This window comes from Bos taurus, chromosome 14 (genome assembly GCF_002263795.3).
Source record: "Bos taurus isolate L1 Dominette 01449 registration number 42190680 breed Hereford chromosome 14, ARS-UCD2.0, whole genome shotgun sequence".
Taxonomy (NCBI): Eukaryota; Metazoa; Chordata; class Mammalia; order Artiodactyla; family Bovidae; genus Bos; species Bos taurus.
The window spans coordinates 70,066,039-70,082,806 of record NC_037341.1 but is presented as its reverse complement, the minus strand read 5'-3'; the positions used below and the strand labels follow the sequence as shown (position 1 = coordinate 70,082,806).

The 16,768-nt window shown below is 47.4% G+C and overlaps 1 protein-coding gene across 4 annotated transcripts; it reads right to left on the bottom strand.

The window, feature by feature from the left end:
* Window positions 1–2,012: 2,012 nt before the first annotated feature.
* GEM (GTP binding protein overexpressed in skeletal muscle) lies at window positions 2,013–16,038 on the bottom strand. 4 transcript variants are annotated; one of them, NM_001276305.1, is made up of 5 exons: window positions 15,926–16,038; window positions 14,167–14,506; window positions 6,398–6,474; window positions 5,116–5,320; window positions 2,013–3,649 (listed from the first exon to the last, which is right to left on the bottom strand). In NM_001276305.1, exons 2-5 carry the CDS (start codon window positions 14,495–14,497, stop codon window positions 3,372–3,374), a joined length of 891 nt encoding a protein of 296 aa, NP_001263234.1. In that variant the 5' UTR covers window positions 14,498–14,506; window positions 15,926–16,038; the 3' UTR covers window positions 2,013–3,371. The 4 variants fall into 4 exon arrangements, with proteins under 4 accessions (NP_001263234.1, NP_001077201.2, XP_010810533.1 ...); NM_001083732.2 differs by lacking the exon at window positions 15,926–16,038 and adding an exon at window positions 14,737–14,923; XM_010812231.4 differs by lacking the exon at window positions 6,398–6,474 and having other exon boundaries at window positions 14,737–15,994.
* Window positions 16,039–16,768: the final 730 nt, after the last annotated feature.

Genomic DNA, 16,768 nt, shown 5'->3' with positions numbered 1-16,768 from the left:
TTTCCAAAATGGAATTTTTAAAAATAGCCCAATTTCTTTTTCCACCTCAAATCCAATCATTTTAATAGTTTTCTTCATCTAAACTTCATCTAATGGCAGCAGATCCAGCACCTTCCATGTATAACCCTCCCACAGTTTCATTTTCTTCCTATCCCTAATGCCACCTTCTTTGGCTTTTCAGGACAGTCGTGTTTACCTTTCTCGAGGACTCAGAGGACCAAGACAATGTCTTAGTCATCACTGTATCCCTGGCATCCGATGGTGCACGGACGCCCAGCAATGTCTGGAGGAGGTGAGGGTGAGTGAAGGCAAGATTCTGTGTAGGAGCAGCAGCTGTGGGAGCTACCTTGGGGCAAAAACTTTTGCAGGTCTCTTGCTGTTCTCATCGCAACCATGTGAAGTAGGTGTTATACCTACATCACAGATGGGCAAACTGAGGCTGAAGGGGATAAGCAAATTCCTACTGGTCACATAGCCACAGTGATGAAACCAGTTTGAAACCCAGATCTGTTTGAACCAAACCACCTCTCAGACTGGACTGCAACCTGCAGTGTGCCTGGCTCAGCTGGGGGAGCCCTGGGGCGACGGTCCTCAACGGGCCCTGAGGCTTAGACGCCTGGGAGCCGTTGGCTGTTTATCTAAGGAGATCTGCAATAAGTGAGGAGGCAGGCTGAATTGGGAGAAAAGAGTATAAAGAACACGTGTGTGTGTGTGTGTGTGCGTGTCAGGCGCGTGTGTGGTATGTGTGCTGTGGGATGTGTGTGCATGTTGTGTGTGTATGCTACGTGGAGGGTGCGTGTGTGCGGTTTGTGTTACGTGTGGGGGCTGTGCAGGGGAGGTGTGCCATGCTGTGTGTGGTGTGTGGTGTGTGGGGTGGGGAGAAGGGCTGGCCGATGAGGATGAAAAGAGCTGTGTGTACAGGAAACGGTTTTAGATTCTAGAAGATGCAAATACATCACAGCTGGATACCAGTCATAACCCAGATACTTCATAGCTGAACAAACTGAGGAAGTCACTTATCCCCTGGCCTTGTTTGCTGTAAAATGGCCTGTCAACCTCATGGAGCCACTGGGAGAAACTATTCAAGAAGAAATGCTATTAAAACCTTCAATGTATGTAAAGCTCTGTACCGCAGAGAGGTGAAAAGGAAAAGATTGAAGTGGTTCTTGATTTTAAGGAGTGTCCATTTCATTTTGGGGAGACTGACATATAAAACAATATTGTAAGGTAATTAGCCTCCAATTAAAATTTAAAAAAAAACTAATTGATGCAAAATGGAAGATGTGTGTCAATGAAAACTGCCATCTCTCAAGCTCTTTACAGTGTGGCAAACTGAACGACATCCATCTTACAACCTTATAAGGCAGGTATATTTAGCAGCCCTGTTTTGCAGATGAGAAACTGATAGTTAAGAAGCTTTAATCTCTACTCCAGATGCACATGTTAAATGGCACAGCCGGAATTCCGCAGAGGCCTGTGTAACCTGAATCTTTACTCTCATCACTTCCCTGTACTGTTTCCTTACACAATTCAAAGATACAAAGTTCTGAGATGGGAACTTCTGCTCCCAACTTAGAAAAGGGAGAAGAAAGGGCAACAGAACAGAAAAGAAACCCCTTGTAAAACTGTGTCACTCGGGGCAATATGCAAGGTCCCACGATGGTCACTGTGTGTGTCTGACCACAAACTCAGAAAGAGAGGGAGTTGAGAGTGAAAGAGGGGGCACATAGGGGCCAGGGGTGTGAACAGGGAGCCCCACTCCTGCAGCAGAAGGGCTACACAGCACCACTGGAAAGCAGCCATGTATTAATGTCCAGCTGTAATAAAGTCAGCAAGGAAAATTTGGTTAAAGGCTTGCCTGGCTAGATCTCAGGCTGAAAATCACCAGCTTCCTTTTTTTCCTCCCTAATCCTTTATAATTTCCTCTAATGCTTTACTCAAGCTTAGGACCATGAGCCTTTGGGGAGCAAAGCGAGGCCCATCTGTTGAGTTAGGAATTTTCCAGACCAAAGTAAAGATCAATCTCACTTTTATTGTAACTTAGCATTTACATGACTCCAAATACTTCCTAACTGTATCAGCTGAAAATCACCTTGCATTATTGTGAATCACGTCCCAAAGGACAGGGGTCAGGAATACTCTTTAAAACAGATAATGACTGGGCTACTGCCAATGAAAAGAAGAAATAAAATGATAGGTAGGTTTCTTTATAGTTTGCTTGCTCTGGAAGCTATACCAAAATGATCACAACCATCTCTCCTGGAGAGGAAAAATATTTAGGAATGCCTTTTTTTTCCAAAGATTTTATTTATTTTATTATAAGACATATAGGTAAAAACTTGAATATTCTGAAAAAGATAGAAAATGGTAATAAAACGGGTGTTTTTCTTAATAAGAAACAGGTTCATAAATATGCTTTATCAAATGTTAAAATGGTTGTTATTTTGCAAAATAATAATAAATAGAGCAGAGCTGCGGCATACAACGGTCAACCCAAAATGCTGGAAGTATTTATGTTTTGTGTTTTACAAAAATTCAGAGCTTCGATTATATTTTAAAATCTGGCATTTTGCACTCTACGTTCTTAGTAATTTAGATGTTAAAAATATTTTTATGATGGCCCCATGATTTTAAAAACAATGCAACAGAAAATGTGGTTTGGCTAAATAGAATCTGATTAAAATAATTTTCCTCTAAATAAAAAAATATAAGACACAATAGTAAATACACAGTTTTTGAACCCATAAGTGGTACATGTATCAATTCCAAATTCTACAGATTTCTGGATCATCAACTATGGGCATTGAACAAAAATAGTTTGCTAAGCTTTCGTTTCCAGCAAGTCCATCATCTCTCACAGCTTCACGGAGCAATGACAGTGATGACCGTGATGAACCCAGTTATGCAGTTCTAGCTCCACACATGTAAGCTACAAAGACAGAAGTTCTCTTTCCTTTGCAAAACTCTTTTGACAGCTTTCCTATATTTGCCTATGACCGACTGATTGGCCTCAAATTCACATATCAGAACACCAGGCAAAATTTTAACTAGGAAAAGTTCTTATCCAGGCATTCTTCGATTCTCTATCAGCCAAAGGAGAGAAGAAACACATGTGAACCCTGACCACGCCCTCTAATGAGTCTTGGGTGTTCAAACAGCAAAGGTCAGGCTCTTCCTGTAAATGAATACTGACTCCTCACGAAGCTCTTTCATTTTCCATGCGTACATTGCCCAGCAGGCTAGCACATTAGTTCCCAGCTACAATAGGGGAAGCCACATCTAACGATACTTAAGAATCCAATCTAATATAGATTATGGGTCCCAGTGGCCTTCAGTGATGTCCTCTGCGGGACAGCGGTGGCTCTGGGTGCCTAGAGCACCGAGAGGTCGTGGCAGGACTTGGACTTGAGCTTGAAGGCCATGTTCTTGTTGTTTTTGGCCACGATCTTGCCCCAGAAGCGCCTGGCTTTCCTGGGGATGCTCTCCCGCCGCTTCTGGTAGGCCAGCCGCCGCTCGTTCTTCTCCTTGCTGTCCCGCCGGAGGCGGACCTGCCGCACGATGCCTTCAAACAGCTCCTTGACGTTGTGCTGGACGGCTGCAGAGGTCTCGATGAACTTGCAGTCGAACACCACAGCACACGCTCTCCCTTCTGATGGGGAAAGCAAGAGGGCGAGAGGAGAGTCAGGGGAGCTGCAGATTTGACCCGACACGCACACAGCCAAGCTGGATGCGGCGACACGCACACAGCCAAGCTGGATGCGGCCTAACTTTAAACGGTGCCCCAGGGAACTCGAAGTCAGCAATCCACATGATGGATACCGGAGGCCACGGGGACACGTGGCCTCCCTTAAACAGAAGCAAAGAGCCTCACAGGAAAATTCCTGGAAGCAGCAAAGACGGGCTTTAGATCGGGCCCATCAAATTCACCAGTGTCATAGTATTAATTATAATAGTCCCAGCCATTGTCTTAATTGACTCCCCTCGGGAAATGGGCTAAATACTTGACAAATATTTTTTTAATGTTCATAACAATCTTTAAAAGTACACTATCCCTTTCAGGTAGCTGATGAAACAGGAAGGGAGGGGCATTCACACAGCCTGTAAGTAGCAGCTGTGAATCCAGGTCTGCTTCACTCTCAAGTTCATGTTCTTTACTCTTTCTCCTGATTCAGTTCCTGAATTGAAAATTAAGAATCCTACTAGTTTATTTCCTCTCTTAAAAAAACTTTTTTTAAGTTTTGATGAGATATTTTGAAAAAATTTTGAAGATTTCACATATGTACAGTACAATTACAGCAACCCTACAAACAAGTTTTTCTGAAACAGTCTCAATTTCGAATGTTCTCCTGTGTTCAATGACCAGGTGTCCCCGTTTTTGTTTGGGGGGAACTAACTACTATAGACAGCCATTTCCCAAGAGTAAGGCATTCCCAAGCTGGTTGGGTCTTTTCAGTCTTTTACAGGGTTCTTTACTCCTGGGTTGAGGCTGGCAATGCAGCATTTTATTTTTTTTTTTTACCATTGTACAAATCTGTATTAGGACAATAAAATTTTAAGGTCCCCAAAGGCACTTGGGTGCCAGCTCAACAAATAGAAAGTATCCTTGAATTATGACAAGGGTACGTGACACCAGCAGACTGATGCCTTGACTGGAATTCAGGAAACAAAGAGTGAGGGCTGGAAGGATGCTTCTAGAAGGAACCAGAGGCAGCCAGAGTAGAATTCTCAATCTCGGTGAGACTCTTTCTCACAATGCCCCTTAATCAAAGTACCCATCCTTCCTGTCTAAAGATGTTACTTTCACTTCCCAGAAGGCTTGAGATCTCCCTGGAGAATAGAAGGGACGAGGCCAAAAGGCTGGGGATGGCCAGTTTTCCCTGAGCCAAACCTCTTCCCTAAAGGAATCCCAGAGAAAGCCTTGGGGATGGAGAGACTGGAATCCCGCACGTAGAGCAGATGACCTGCTGGGAACGTGGACCTCTTCGAGAGGATTCTCAAAACTCCACGTGGCATTCTAGTAAGTCCCCGGTTTCAGCTTCAGGAAAGAGCAACCATCAGAAGCAAAAGGCAAGGGACTCAGAGACGTTTCTACAGTACTGGCACCGCTCCTCTTACCTGATACGGACACTTCCCGGCACCGCACCAGGTCACTTTTGTTGCCAACCAGGATTATCGGGATGTCCTCGGTCTGCCGGGCCCTGCGAAGCTGAATCCGCAGCTCGGATGCCTTCTCAAAGCTGGCTCGGTCCGTGATGGAGTAGACGATCAGGTAGGCATCCCCCACCTGCATGCAGTGGTCCTGTAGCCACTCACTCTCCCCCTGATAAAGGACAAGGTCTTCCATGAGCTCAGAGCTGCCTGGTTGAATGAGGTGTCCGTTTGAAAGAGGGAACGTGTGTATCCCAGAGTCCCTCTGCTGATTCGGGAGAGGAAGAAAATTCATTCCGACTCCCCCCAGAGGCATCTGTCTTCCATGATGTCTGTGACTGTAAAGACTGCTAGCTCAGACGGGACAGACGCCAAGAACTTTGACTTTCTGATTCCTCCTACAGCTTGAGTTGATAAATTATACAATGGGTCTGCCAAACAATATTTCCAATTTTATTTCAACCACCTAAAAGGAGCCTTTCCTGGCTTCCATAAAATTCTTTTTGCCTCTCCTGCTGCTACTGCTACTGCTGCTAAGTCGCTTCAGTCGTGTCCGACTCTGTGCGACCCCATAGACGGCAGCCCACCAGGCTCCCCTGTCCCTGGCATTCTCCAGGCAAGAACACTGGAGTGGGTTGCCATTTCCTTCTCCAATGCATGAAAGAGAAAAGTGAAAGTGAAGTCGCGCAGTCCTGTACGACTCTTCGCGACCCCATGGACCCCTACCAGGCTCCTCCGTCCATGGGATTTTCCAGGCAAGAGTACTGGAGTGGGGTGCCATTGCCTTCTCCGTTGCCTTTCCTAAGTGATGAAATTAAGAATCCTTTCATTAGCATAGGAGGAGTCTCAATAAACAGAAGGTCGGTCTAGCATACAAGTTCAGAAAGCCCAAACCTTTCACCAAAAAAAGCAAAATGTGAAAACTATTGAGAATGTCAACTTCATATAATATGGTTTTATGTAGTTTAAAATTATCACCCATACTTACTGGGACTTTCCCTAAAACAAATACACTTTGTATTTCTGAATAGACCTAAGGGCAGATCACTGCCACTTGCTTGTTATTCAAAGCTCATTTATGAACAACGTGTTCCTTACAACAGTTTCGGTCTTCAGAAGTAAATGCTTTTTAATCAAGAAAATGAGTCCACCTTATCTGGAACATCAAGAAGGACAATGTCACCCTTGCACCAAACAGCCTGTTGGAAGGCAGGCCCCAGAGGAGTTTACAGTCACGGGCCCTGCATACCTTGTTCTCCCACATGTCCAGGAGGATAATTGTTGCAATTTCCCCATCAACCATCAGTGTTCGTTCATATGTATCTTCTGGAAAAGAAAGAACAGTGATGTTGGAGTCAAACAGATAGGCAACACTTTTCTCTAAGAGGGTGATGCAGCAAATTATGCCAGAAAATAAACTTACTAACTATGCAATTAATTATGCAAGTAGACAGAGTAAACTGTGTAAATATTCACAAAGATAAACTCTTTTTTAACCACCTTCAACAACATTCCGCACATATTCCTCCAGTATTTACTAAGCAGATCTCCTGCTTCTTCCGAATATGTGTCACTAAACACTTGAAAGGCATCCATTCATTTTCATCATTCCTATACGTTTTATACAGGAAAACCCTTTAGGAGAATAAACTCACTTGAGTACTTTTGACTCCGATTCCAAGGATGCTGCCTGAGAAACACTGACTGCCCAGTAGAACTGCAAACGTAGCTCACAGCCCTCACAGGGCTGATGACTGAACATTCACTGGCAATTTCTGGAGCTTTCAGCTCACAGAGCTCTTTTGAAATATGCAAGAAAAAAATCTTGAGACTACCCTTGTTTTGATGACATTTTCTGCATTTAAAAAATATAGGTCCCTGGAATAAACGGGATCGCTTTTCCATCTTAAGTAGAACAGAGGCACAGCCTCCAGCTCTACTTAGTAATGGAAACTTCCCTCCTGGCACTTGAGCCCAGATTGAGTGTAGGTGAAGGGTGAATGCAGTCCAAAGGGCAGAGCAGCTCCAGGCCAGAAAAATCAGTGTGTGTGTAGAGGGGAGGGGAGTAACTGAGTTCAGTGGGATTTTTGCAAGAGAAATTCCCATCAGTTCCACGCAACTAAGCCCATACTCCCTGTATTTGTACAATGCGGTTTCCTGTTTTGAGTTTTAACATTAGAAAATTATTATCTTCGTAATGATTTTTTGTCTTTTTGTTTTTTGGTCATTTTTCGTTGGCTGTTCTTTTTGCTAGGAACTAGGACAATCAGAAGAAGAGAGCACCAGAGGATGAGATGGCATCACCAATGCAATGGACATGAACTTGGGCAAACTTCGGGAGATGGCGAGGGACAGGCAGGTCTGGCTACAGTCCATGGGGTCGCAAAGAGTCAGACACAGCTGGGCGACTGAATGACAACAGTTCTCTCCAATATTCGAAGGCTTGTTCCCTCACCTCCTTCTGAGTGATGTGTTTCCTGACCACCTTCTTAAAATTCCGTCATCCTCCTCCCAATATTCCTTACTCCCTTCCCTGTTTTTTCTTCACTGTGCTGATTGCTATCTAACAAGAATGCATTTAATGTACTCATTTTATTATTTTCGGTCCCTCTCACCTTCCAGAATGTTAACGCAGATTTACCTCTGTGCTGTTCACTGCCCTCTCCCCCAGCACCCAGGACATTTCCTGGGTAGATGGCGGGTGCTTAGTAAATACTTATCAAATGAATGAATGGATGATAAATATAGCACTGCAGCTGTGAGCACAAGCAAACCTGAACTCAAATCTGGGTGCCCGCCCTTATTAACTATTTGGCTCTGAACTGCTTTCTTAATTTCTCTGGGCCTCAGTCTCTTCATCTGTGAAATGGAACTGATTATAGTATCCATACCTTAGGGCTATCTGACAATTACATTTATCAAGCCTGGGCACACAGTAGACATGCAGTAAATGTTAGCTGTTATCATCACTTCTTCAGATCATGGAAGTTGGTTCTTGCCATACTTGCTGTTTCCTATTACAGGTAATCCTAGCTGAAGAGCCCTGCATTGTAGGAACCAGGATATTTCCTGCTTTATAACAGTGAGGTACTTAGAAGAAGCAGTGCTCCTGGTTTACATAACTGAAAAAGACACATTATCCCAATGTTCATGTGCAAATTGTAAAAGTACTATTTACAACAGTCAGGACATGAAAGCAGCCTAGATGTCCATCAGCAGAAGAATGGATAAAGATGTGGTGCATATATACAATGGAATATTACTCAGCCATAAAAAGGAATGGAATTGGGTCATTTGTAGTGATGTGGATGAACCTAGAGTCTGTTGCACAGAATAAAGTAAGTCAGAGGGAGAAAAACAAACACTGTACATCAATACATATATATGGAATCTAGAAAAATGGTACTGACGAACCTATTTACAGGGCAGGAATAGAGACGCAGACATAGAGAACGGACTTGCAGACGCAGTGGGGAAGAAGGGCATGGGACAAATCGAGAGAGTAGCACTGACGTGTATATGGCTAGTGGGAAGCCACTGAATACAGCGCAGGGAACCAGCCCAGCGCTCTGCGACGATCCACGGGGGCGGAATGCAGGGGGCAGAGGCTTAAGAGTTTGTATACAGCGCAGGGAACCAGCCCAGCACTCTGCGACGATCCACGGGGGCGGAATGCAGGGGGCAGAGGCTTAAGAGGGAACCCGCTGTGTACAGCGCAGGGAACCAGCCCAGCGCTCTGCGACGATCCACGGGGGCAGAATGCAGGGTGCAGAGGCTCAAGAGGGAACCCGCTGTATACAGCACAGGGAACCAGCCCAGCGCTCTGCGACGATCCACAGGGGTGGAATGCAGGGTGCAGAGGCTCAAGAGCAAGGAGATACAGGTGTGCTTGTAGCCGACTCACACTCTTATACAGCAGAAACTTACAACACTGTAAAGCAACTACGCTCCAATGTAAAACAGAAAAGCCATGCTCCTGGTCTAATGTTTCTTCATCTAGGGACTAGAATCAGAAGAGAGAAAGGAAGGAAACGTGGACAGAGGAGAATAAAAATGAACCAGGAACAACTTTGAATTTCTCAGTGTCCCCACCTTTTCTGGAGTCACTCTTCTAAACGATGGTAACTGTTTCCCACTGGGGATTTTTAAGTCTATTTATTCCCACCGTGTTTGCTACCCTCAGGATGCATCAGGAATGGATCGGAGTGAACAGCATAACTTGGCTTAGTGGAGAGTAGAGTCTCATGACTTCAACAGGCAAATGTATACAACCAAGTGCAAACCATCAGAGTTTGGGCAGCACAGATCGGGCTGGGGGTAGTGGTGGGGGGCGTGGCTGCCTGCCCGTGACCACCTCAGAGTTTTTATCTTTTCTCTGAAAGCCTTCCTTGCACTCAGAAAACTCAAAAAAAAAACACCCCACTTTCTCTGCTCATCACTCACTACCCAAAAGTAGGCAGGCACAAGAGATCTGCCTTAGTTCTGTCTGAACTAAGAAGCATACTGTATTCCAGTAGCTAAGGGAAAAAGCAAACTCAAACTTTCTCTCAGTTTAAGAATTATCAGAAGAAGTCTAGAGGAATAAGTGGACTGAAGAGTCCAGTTGCAAATTAAGGACAAACTGCTTTGCTGTCCCAGAAGGTTCCTGACAGGATCGTTTTGACTTACCCCTGCCTGAAAGTCACTGTGTTGGAAACCCAGGAGCCTAAAACAATACATCTCGGCCCTGCTGTGGCCATGTGCCCTGCACCTGGGTTTATGTAGCGCCTCTGGCTACGTGCCCCAAGGATTCCTCAAACACACAGAGCGTCCGCGTGACAGCCTTCTGCTACCAGGAGAGAACCTGCTTGTAATCAAAGCTTGCGTTTCTCTTCCTCTCTTAGGCACTTACCTTTCAGCCTTTTTAAGTGCTAATCAGGTAAGAAGAGCTGACATAAAAGAATATGAAATTCTAGACGAGTCCTTTGAAATATGCGCTGGGTGAAGCTGTGTGGAGAAAGGGTTGAGGCCTCTTGCTTAGAAGGCTTCTCAGATCCCTGGTCTGGAGAAGGCCTCCTTTTTCTGGTGCTCCCCCATGAAGGCTGGGATGCGGGGGGTGGACTCACCCCCTGTAGAACAGGAGAGACCCTCCTGAGGGGTGGGGGAGAGTTTCTAACTGGGCAACTGTGGTCGGTCTCCATTTTCCCTGAACTGCTGCCTCCTGATTTGTCTGTACTGCATTTGACCCCCCACCCTCTTTGCTCGGAGGACCACCCTGCTCAAGACTGGCTCCAGGGCTGTGTGTGAGCCTGCACAGGAGTTCTCTCACCTGCCGGAACTGGTCCTGGCAGCCTCTGGAAAGTTCTGAGGCTCCAGCATCCCTCTCCCCCCAGAACTCTCAACTGCTTTCAGCTTTCAGAGTCCAGAGGGTCCCACTTGGAAAGGAACAAGCAGCACTGAGGAGCACTGGCCTCCCCTCTAGTGGCTCCCGTCTCCTCTGCCCGCCTCACAGGGCCCCAGGCAAGAGGCACCAGAGTGGACGAAGGGCTTCAAGCAGTGAAAGGGCCAGCGCGGAAGAGAAGCCCACGGGAAGGAAACAGCAGACGCAGAATCAGCCCCAGCTAATGTTCACTTGGTACTCACTCTGTGCCCGGCACTGTGCTATCTCCCCTTATCCTCTTAATAACCTTTGATGTCAGTAGTGTCCCTATTTTACTAATGAGGAAGCATGAGAAGGGTAAGTATCTTGTCCAGGAGCACCCAGCCTCAAAGTGAAAAGAAAGTGAAAGTGAAAGTGGCTCAGTCGTGTCTGACTCTTTGTGACCCCATGGACTGCATAGTCCATGGAATTCTCCAGGCCAGAATACTGGAGTGGGTAGCCATTCCCTTCCCCAGGGGCTCTTCCCAACCCAGGGATCAAACCCAGGTCTCTCCCATTGCAGGCAGATTCTTCACCAACTGAGCCACAACGGAAGCCCAAGAACACTGGAGTGGGTAGCCTATCCCTTCTCCAGGGGATCTTGCCCACCCAGGAATCAAACCAGGATCTCCTGCATTGCAGGCGGATTCTTTACCAACTGAGCTATGAGGGAAGCCCAGCATCAAAACTGGGGTCCAAACCCACATACGAGGTTTCAAGTCCAGTGGTCTCTGCTGTACATCTGTGCATACGTGCAATGTCTTCCCACCTCCCTCAGGGCTTCTAAATCCTAGTGGTCCTTAGGGTCCAGCTCAGAGACCAACACTTGCATGAAACTTTTCCTGATTTCACAGCCAGAAGTGGTATTTATTTTCTCCTCTGAATTCCCCCAGTACTGCCCTTGTACCTCTTTGAAGATACTAACCGCGTCCTATCTTGATTTATAAGTGGGTGTATATCTGCTCTCGACTACAAATACTGTCAGTATCCTTAAGGAAGAAACCCCACGACTCTTAGTATGTCCTCACTGAGTCGCATCAAGCTTCATGGTATACGTTCAGTAACTGATGAATGGACAGATGAGTGAATGAATGAATGGCATTAAATATGCACAGAGAGTCATAAGATTAGTGCAATATAATCTTAACAACATTCATCTTTATTTGGAGAAATAATGATGAGAGTATCGTGTACTTTTTATCTTATGGTTAATGCTGAAAAAAAGAACAATGCAGTGAAGTGCCATGGAAAACCCTCTCCTCGGGAAAGATAAAGCCAACCACCGATTCCAACAGCCCCCCACAGGTAAGAGCTGTAATCCTAGACAGTATGAGTTACTCAAATAGGTCAGATTAGGTAGGATGAGTCACCCAAGAAGCTTCCTGTTGTCAAAGATTCTCTGTCTGAGGAGATCACGAAAGGATTCCCCCTACCATTAGTCCCCTCTCCCCATTAAACAAAGAAGCCTCCCAAATACAGAAGCCTGCCTTCCCAAGGTTCAGGGATGGGTCAGTCTTCTTCATACCCTATGCTCACAGGAATACCACCCTCTGGACAGGTACCACTGTGCTCTAATGGACAAACATTTTTGAGAGTCTGCTATCTACTAATTATTTCAATCCCTCCCTCTTAAAGAAATGAACAAAAATTCTTAGTTGGTCTCTTTTTCATATCAATCCCCAAAGTACTTTACTGTGACTTCTTTATTAATTTTTATGCTGCTCTAAATTACAGCCCCCAGCCTTCAAATCCTTCCTAAGAGGGTATTATGGTGTACCTCATCCATCACTGAGTACCCCAGAGCATGGCATGGAGCCAGGCATCTGGGAGGTACCCTGCCCAAAGTGCTATAGTATGTAACAGCATTCGGATGCTAAATCCAGGGGCGGCCGAGTACAGTGAAAGAACACAGGAATTTAGATTCAATCACGACTAGTTTTGAATCCTGGGCAAACCAGGGACTAGCTTTTTCACCCTGGGAAAGTCACTTGACTTCACAAGCTTCCATTTCTTCACCTGTAAAATAGGGACTTTAGAACCAAATGGGCTTAATTTTTATAAGTACTATTAAAATACCTGTGGGAAGTACTTAGCACTATGTGCCTGGCGCATAGCAGGTTCCCTATCAATGGTGGAAGGTGAACACCACCAAACTAATTTCGAAAATCCCGGGTTCTAATCCAAGATGCTCCAGAGGGTGATTCCAGGTAAGTCCCTAAGACTCAGTGTACAGACATGATGTGAGGACCAAAATAAAGTCACAAATATAAGGCATCCAATGAAGCATCTGTCCCACTGCAAATGCACATTCTAGATGAGAGCCTCCTGCCTGTCTCCTATAGGGACACGCACCCGTGGGTCTTTACTAAAAAAAGAGATACTGAGCCTCTTTCTCCCTTGAACTAGGGTTTAGCTGTCATCCCTGAGACGTCAGGAGTGAGGAGAAAAATCAATGTTCTATCAATGAGTCATCATTTAAAGCCAGTTCCGGAGCTGCCTCATGAAGCAGTGAACTCCCAGACAAAGGAAGAATAGATGTTTAGTAGAAACGGGCTGACAGCAGTAAGGAAGGAGTAGGATTTCTGTGCATCAAGCAGAGGGCAGAACCGTGTCATCACTAAGGCATCTTCCTACTCCTGAAACCTGTGATTCAGCGGTGAGTTGCAACTGAGCGTTCAGACAGACCATGCCACTGGGACAAGCATGCTTCCTTCATTTCCACAAATGCAAACAGGGACATACAGTGACCCTGGCATCGTCTAAGACCCTGTGGCTGAAAGACACTGAATTTAAACCATCGACTACAGGAGCCTCATCTTACTTCCCAGAATACAGTGCTATGCTTTACTTGAGGAATATGTGATTTTTTTGAGACTGTATCACCTCAGATCAGTTTTGGAAACCAAGGCCTAAATAATAAATACCTTAAATGAGATTATCCATGGAAAATTGAAAAGCCATAAGTATACTTACAAATGTTAAGTATCATCATTGTTATCCTTCAATATCTTTTTTAAATATTGTGCTATTGAAAATAGAGATTTTAAACAATTTTATACCCTCTAAAGCCTCTAATGGCCACCCACTCCAGTGTTCTTGCCTGGAGAATCCCAGGGACGGGGGAGCCTGGTGGGCTGCCGTCTATGGGGTTGCACAGAGTCAGACACGACTGAAGCGACTTAGCAGCAGCAAATCCTCTAATACTGCAATAAACAAACTAATGAATTCATCCTAACAGTTTTCTAATTGGCTTGGTTTTAAGTATCACCATGGAAAAAGGCTGTGTCTACACTGAGTGCTTGAAAGGTCCAGGTCAGACCTGACAAAAGCCAGAGGTGGGATCCTGACCCTCCGGCTCCACCCTCTGAAAACCGTCTCCCCGGTCCCTTTAGACCTGGAATGTAAGAAATTCCCTCTCTGGCCCAGCTTCTATCTACAAGCATTTTCACTTTCTTGTCCCAGAGGCCTATGCCAGCGCTTCTGTGGGGACTCGGCTCCCCAGGCAGAGCCAAGAAGGCATAATTGCAGTTCCCAACTCTGCAGACAAATGACCCACCCACTTGCTCTTCCTCCTGAACCGCTGCTGACCCCGTAAAGCCCCCCGGAGCCAGGCCACCTACCTCCAAGCACTTCGCAGTCGCTGTCCATGCTGTCATGGACACCCGCAAAGATGTTGGCCAGAGTGGACTTGCCCACCCCCTGCTCCCCGATGAGAACCACCCGATAGTAGGTGTTTCCGGACTCAGAGGAGATGACTGAGTCCGTAGAGTCGGAGGACCAGCTCCGGCGGCAGGGGTCCTCGGGGGCGGCAGGGGGACGGCTGCGCTGGCCGTACTGCTGGGGCTCCTTCTGGACCATGAGATGCCTGCCGTCGGCGGGGATGCTCCAGCGCTGCTGCTGCGGCTGCACGCCCGCCGTGCCCTGGCGCATGGTGACATGGTTCAGAGTCATCGTCAGGTCCTGGAAGGCAAAGCAGCCAAGATGGTAGCATCAGGAAGCATGAGTTCAGGGAGCTCGAACACAGTCATCGGTGATATTTTAGTACATGAGGTTACCAAGTAACCCTCACACAAGGAGCACCAGTGAAGCAGTCCCCAAATCCAGCAGGCTTTCAACTGAACACACACACACACACACACACACACAGCAGCTCCTCGGGCAGACTGTTATTTGCAAAGAGGAAAAGGTACCGTTAGTATCGTCCACTGCCCTGGGGCTTCCTCCATCCTCAAGGAAGCCTGGGGATTCCCCACTCAGAGCCCGCACAGAGGCAGCCAGAAGGCACCAAGAGCCTCCAGAGAAGGCTGGAAAAGCAACAAGTTAATGCAGCTGGGGACCAGCTGGCCAGGTTACCGCTCTTGTCTAAACATGGCACTTAAGTAGCACCAGCACCCAGCAGGCTTTTATGCCTCAGTGGGGAACACGTGACAATGACATCATTCCCCCCGGCTGGACTGGACCAGGGCTGATTGGAACTTCCATGTTTAGTAAAGTTGCCCTGATGCTCCCCAGCTGCCTGAATATGCTCTTATTCGAGGGGGAGAAGAATTTCTGCTTGAGGTGTATGCCTCACTTCTGCCTGCCTGCCCAAGGATATCACATTTAGCCTTGTCCTTCTGGCAGGGAGAGGACCTGCTCCGGTTCAGAGCTGTCAAACTTGCAGAGACAGTGCTTCACTCTTATTAAACTCTGTCCACTCCAAGAGTTCCTCTCCTTCAACTCGGATTTCCACCTTCCTGAAGCCAATCAGGTCCAAGACTCCCTCGAGAAAGACACTCAACAACTTGGCTACAACTTGGCCTTTCTCAAGACTCTCTCCCCTTGCCCGGAGGTCTGGACTCCCAGGCTCTCAGACAGAAAGCAGAAGCAATCTCATTTTCAGCAGCAAGATGCACTTGTGAGCGCGAGACCCTCCCCTTCCCGCACCCACTCCCCAAAACTCCAACAGGTCCATGACCCTAGCCGTGACCCTCATCTCGATGACCCTGATGACCGATCGGTTTGTAGGGTTTGTTTGTTTTTTTTTTTTTTTAATCTTACAAGCAGCGCCTCCGGTAGGCCGACTCTTCAAACAACCAGAACCTGAAGTATCCCTGACGGCTGTCCTCCGATCACAGTCTGGAGGAGACGACCCTCCAACTGAACTGCACTAAAGCAACCCGCCACTGCCAAACGGCATCCTTCGCCCCTTAAACTCTGCAACACCCCTCCCTCCCGACCCCCTGATCAAAAGACCACCGCGCCGGATAGCAGGTCCCGAAGGCTCTTTTCCCCACTTGGAAAGTTCTCCGCGGGCTGGGGACGCCCACCCCTTCCCCCAGTCCTGCCCCCCGCACCTCTCGGAGGCCCCCGCTCCCAGCCGCGGGCCGCGCGCCTTACCCGGGGGGCGGCCGAGGGCTGGCGCGCGCCGCGATGCGGGCGGCCGATCGCGGGGTGACTGCGCCGGGTGCGCCCGCGCCCGCGCCCCGCGGTTTATACGCGCGCGGCCCGGGCTCTGCCGTGACGTCAGCGCCCCCGCCCGGAGTTGGGGGGCGGGCGGCTCTGCAGCAAGCCCCGAGGGGCAGCCCCATCGCCAAATCGGTGACTCGCCGTCATGTGACCCCCGCCTCTCTCCCCTTTTAAAAAAAAACAACGACAGTTGAATCCCGGGATCCTTTATTCTGGTTTGTTCTTTTGACCAGGCGGACGCTGGAAGGGGGCAGATAATACACGAAGTGCCCCTTAATCGCACTTTCCAGCAAAACAGTTGGCGAGCTGTCCGGATGAAGGATGGAGGAAGAGGCAGGTTGGGATTGGAAACCCAGTTTCGCCAAAAGACAAAAAACACACACACAAAAAAAAAACACACAGGGGGTTACAGCCACATTGAAGTGTTCAGGGCTTGTGTCAGCCGCATCTTTTGCAAGGGAAACCCAGTTTCGCCAAAACCAAAAACCAGGGATCGGCGAGGCTCCCGTGGAGATTTAGGCTGGGGCTACAGCCCCATGGAAGTGTTCGGGGCTTGTGTTAGACGCATCTTCTGCAAGGAAAACGGCCTCTGCCTGCTCCTGTCGCCTTCCCGGTGAAAGAGGGGAGAGGAGACCCACACTGCTTGGTCTCCCTTCTTTGACCGGGACCCAGAGAGAAGGGGCCAGAGGAAGGTGGGGCAAGGGGGCAAGACCTTGAAAAGGTCTTGAAAAAACAGCTTAAGTAGGAATCCAAGCAGACTGTGCTCAATGTGGC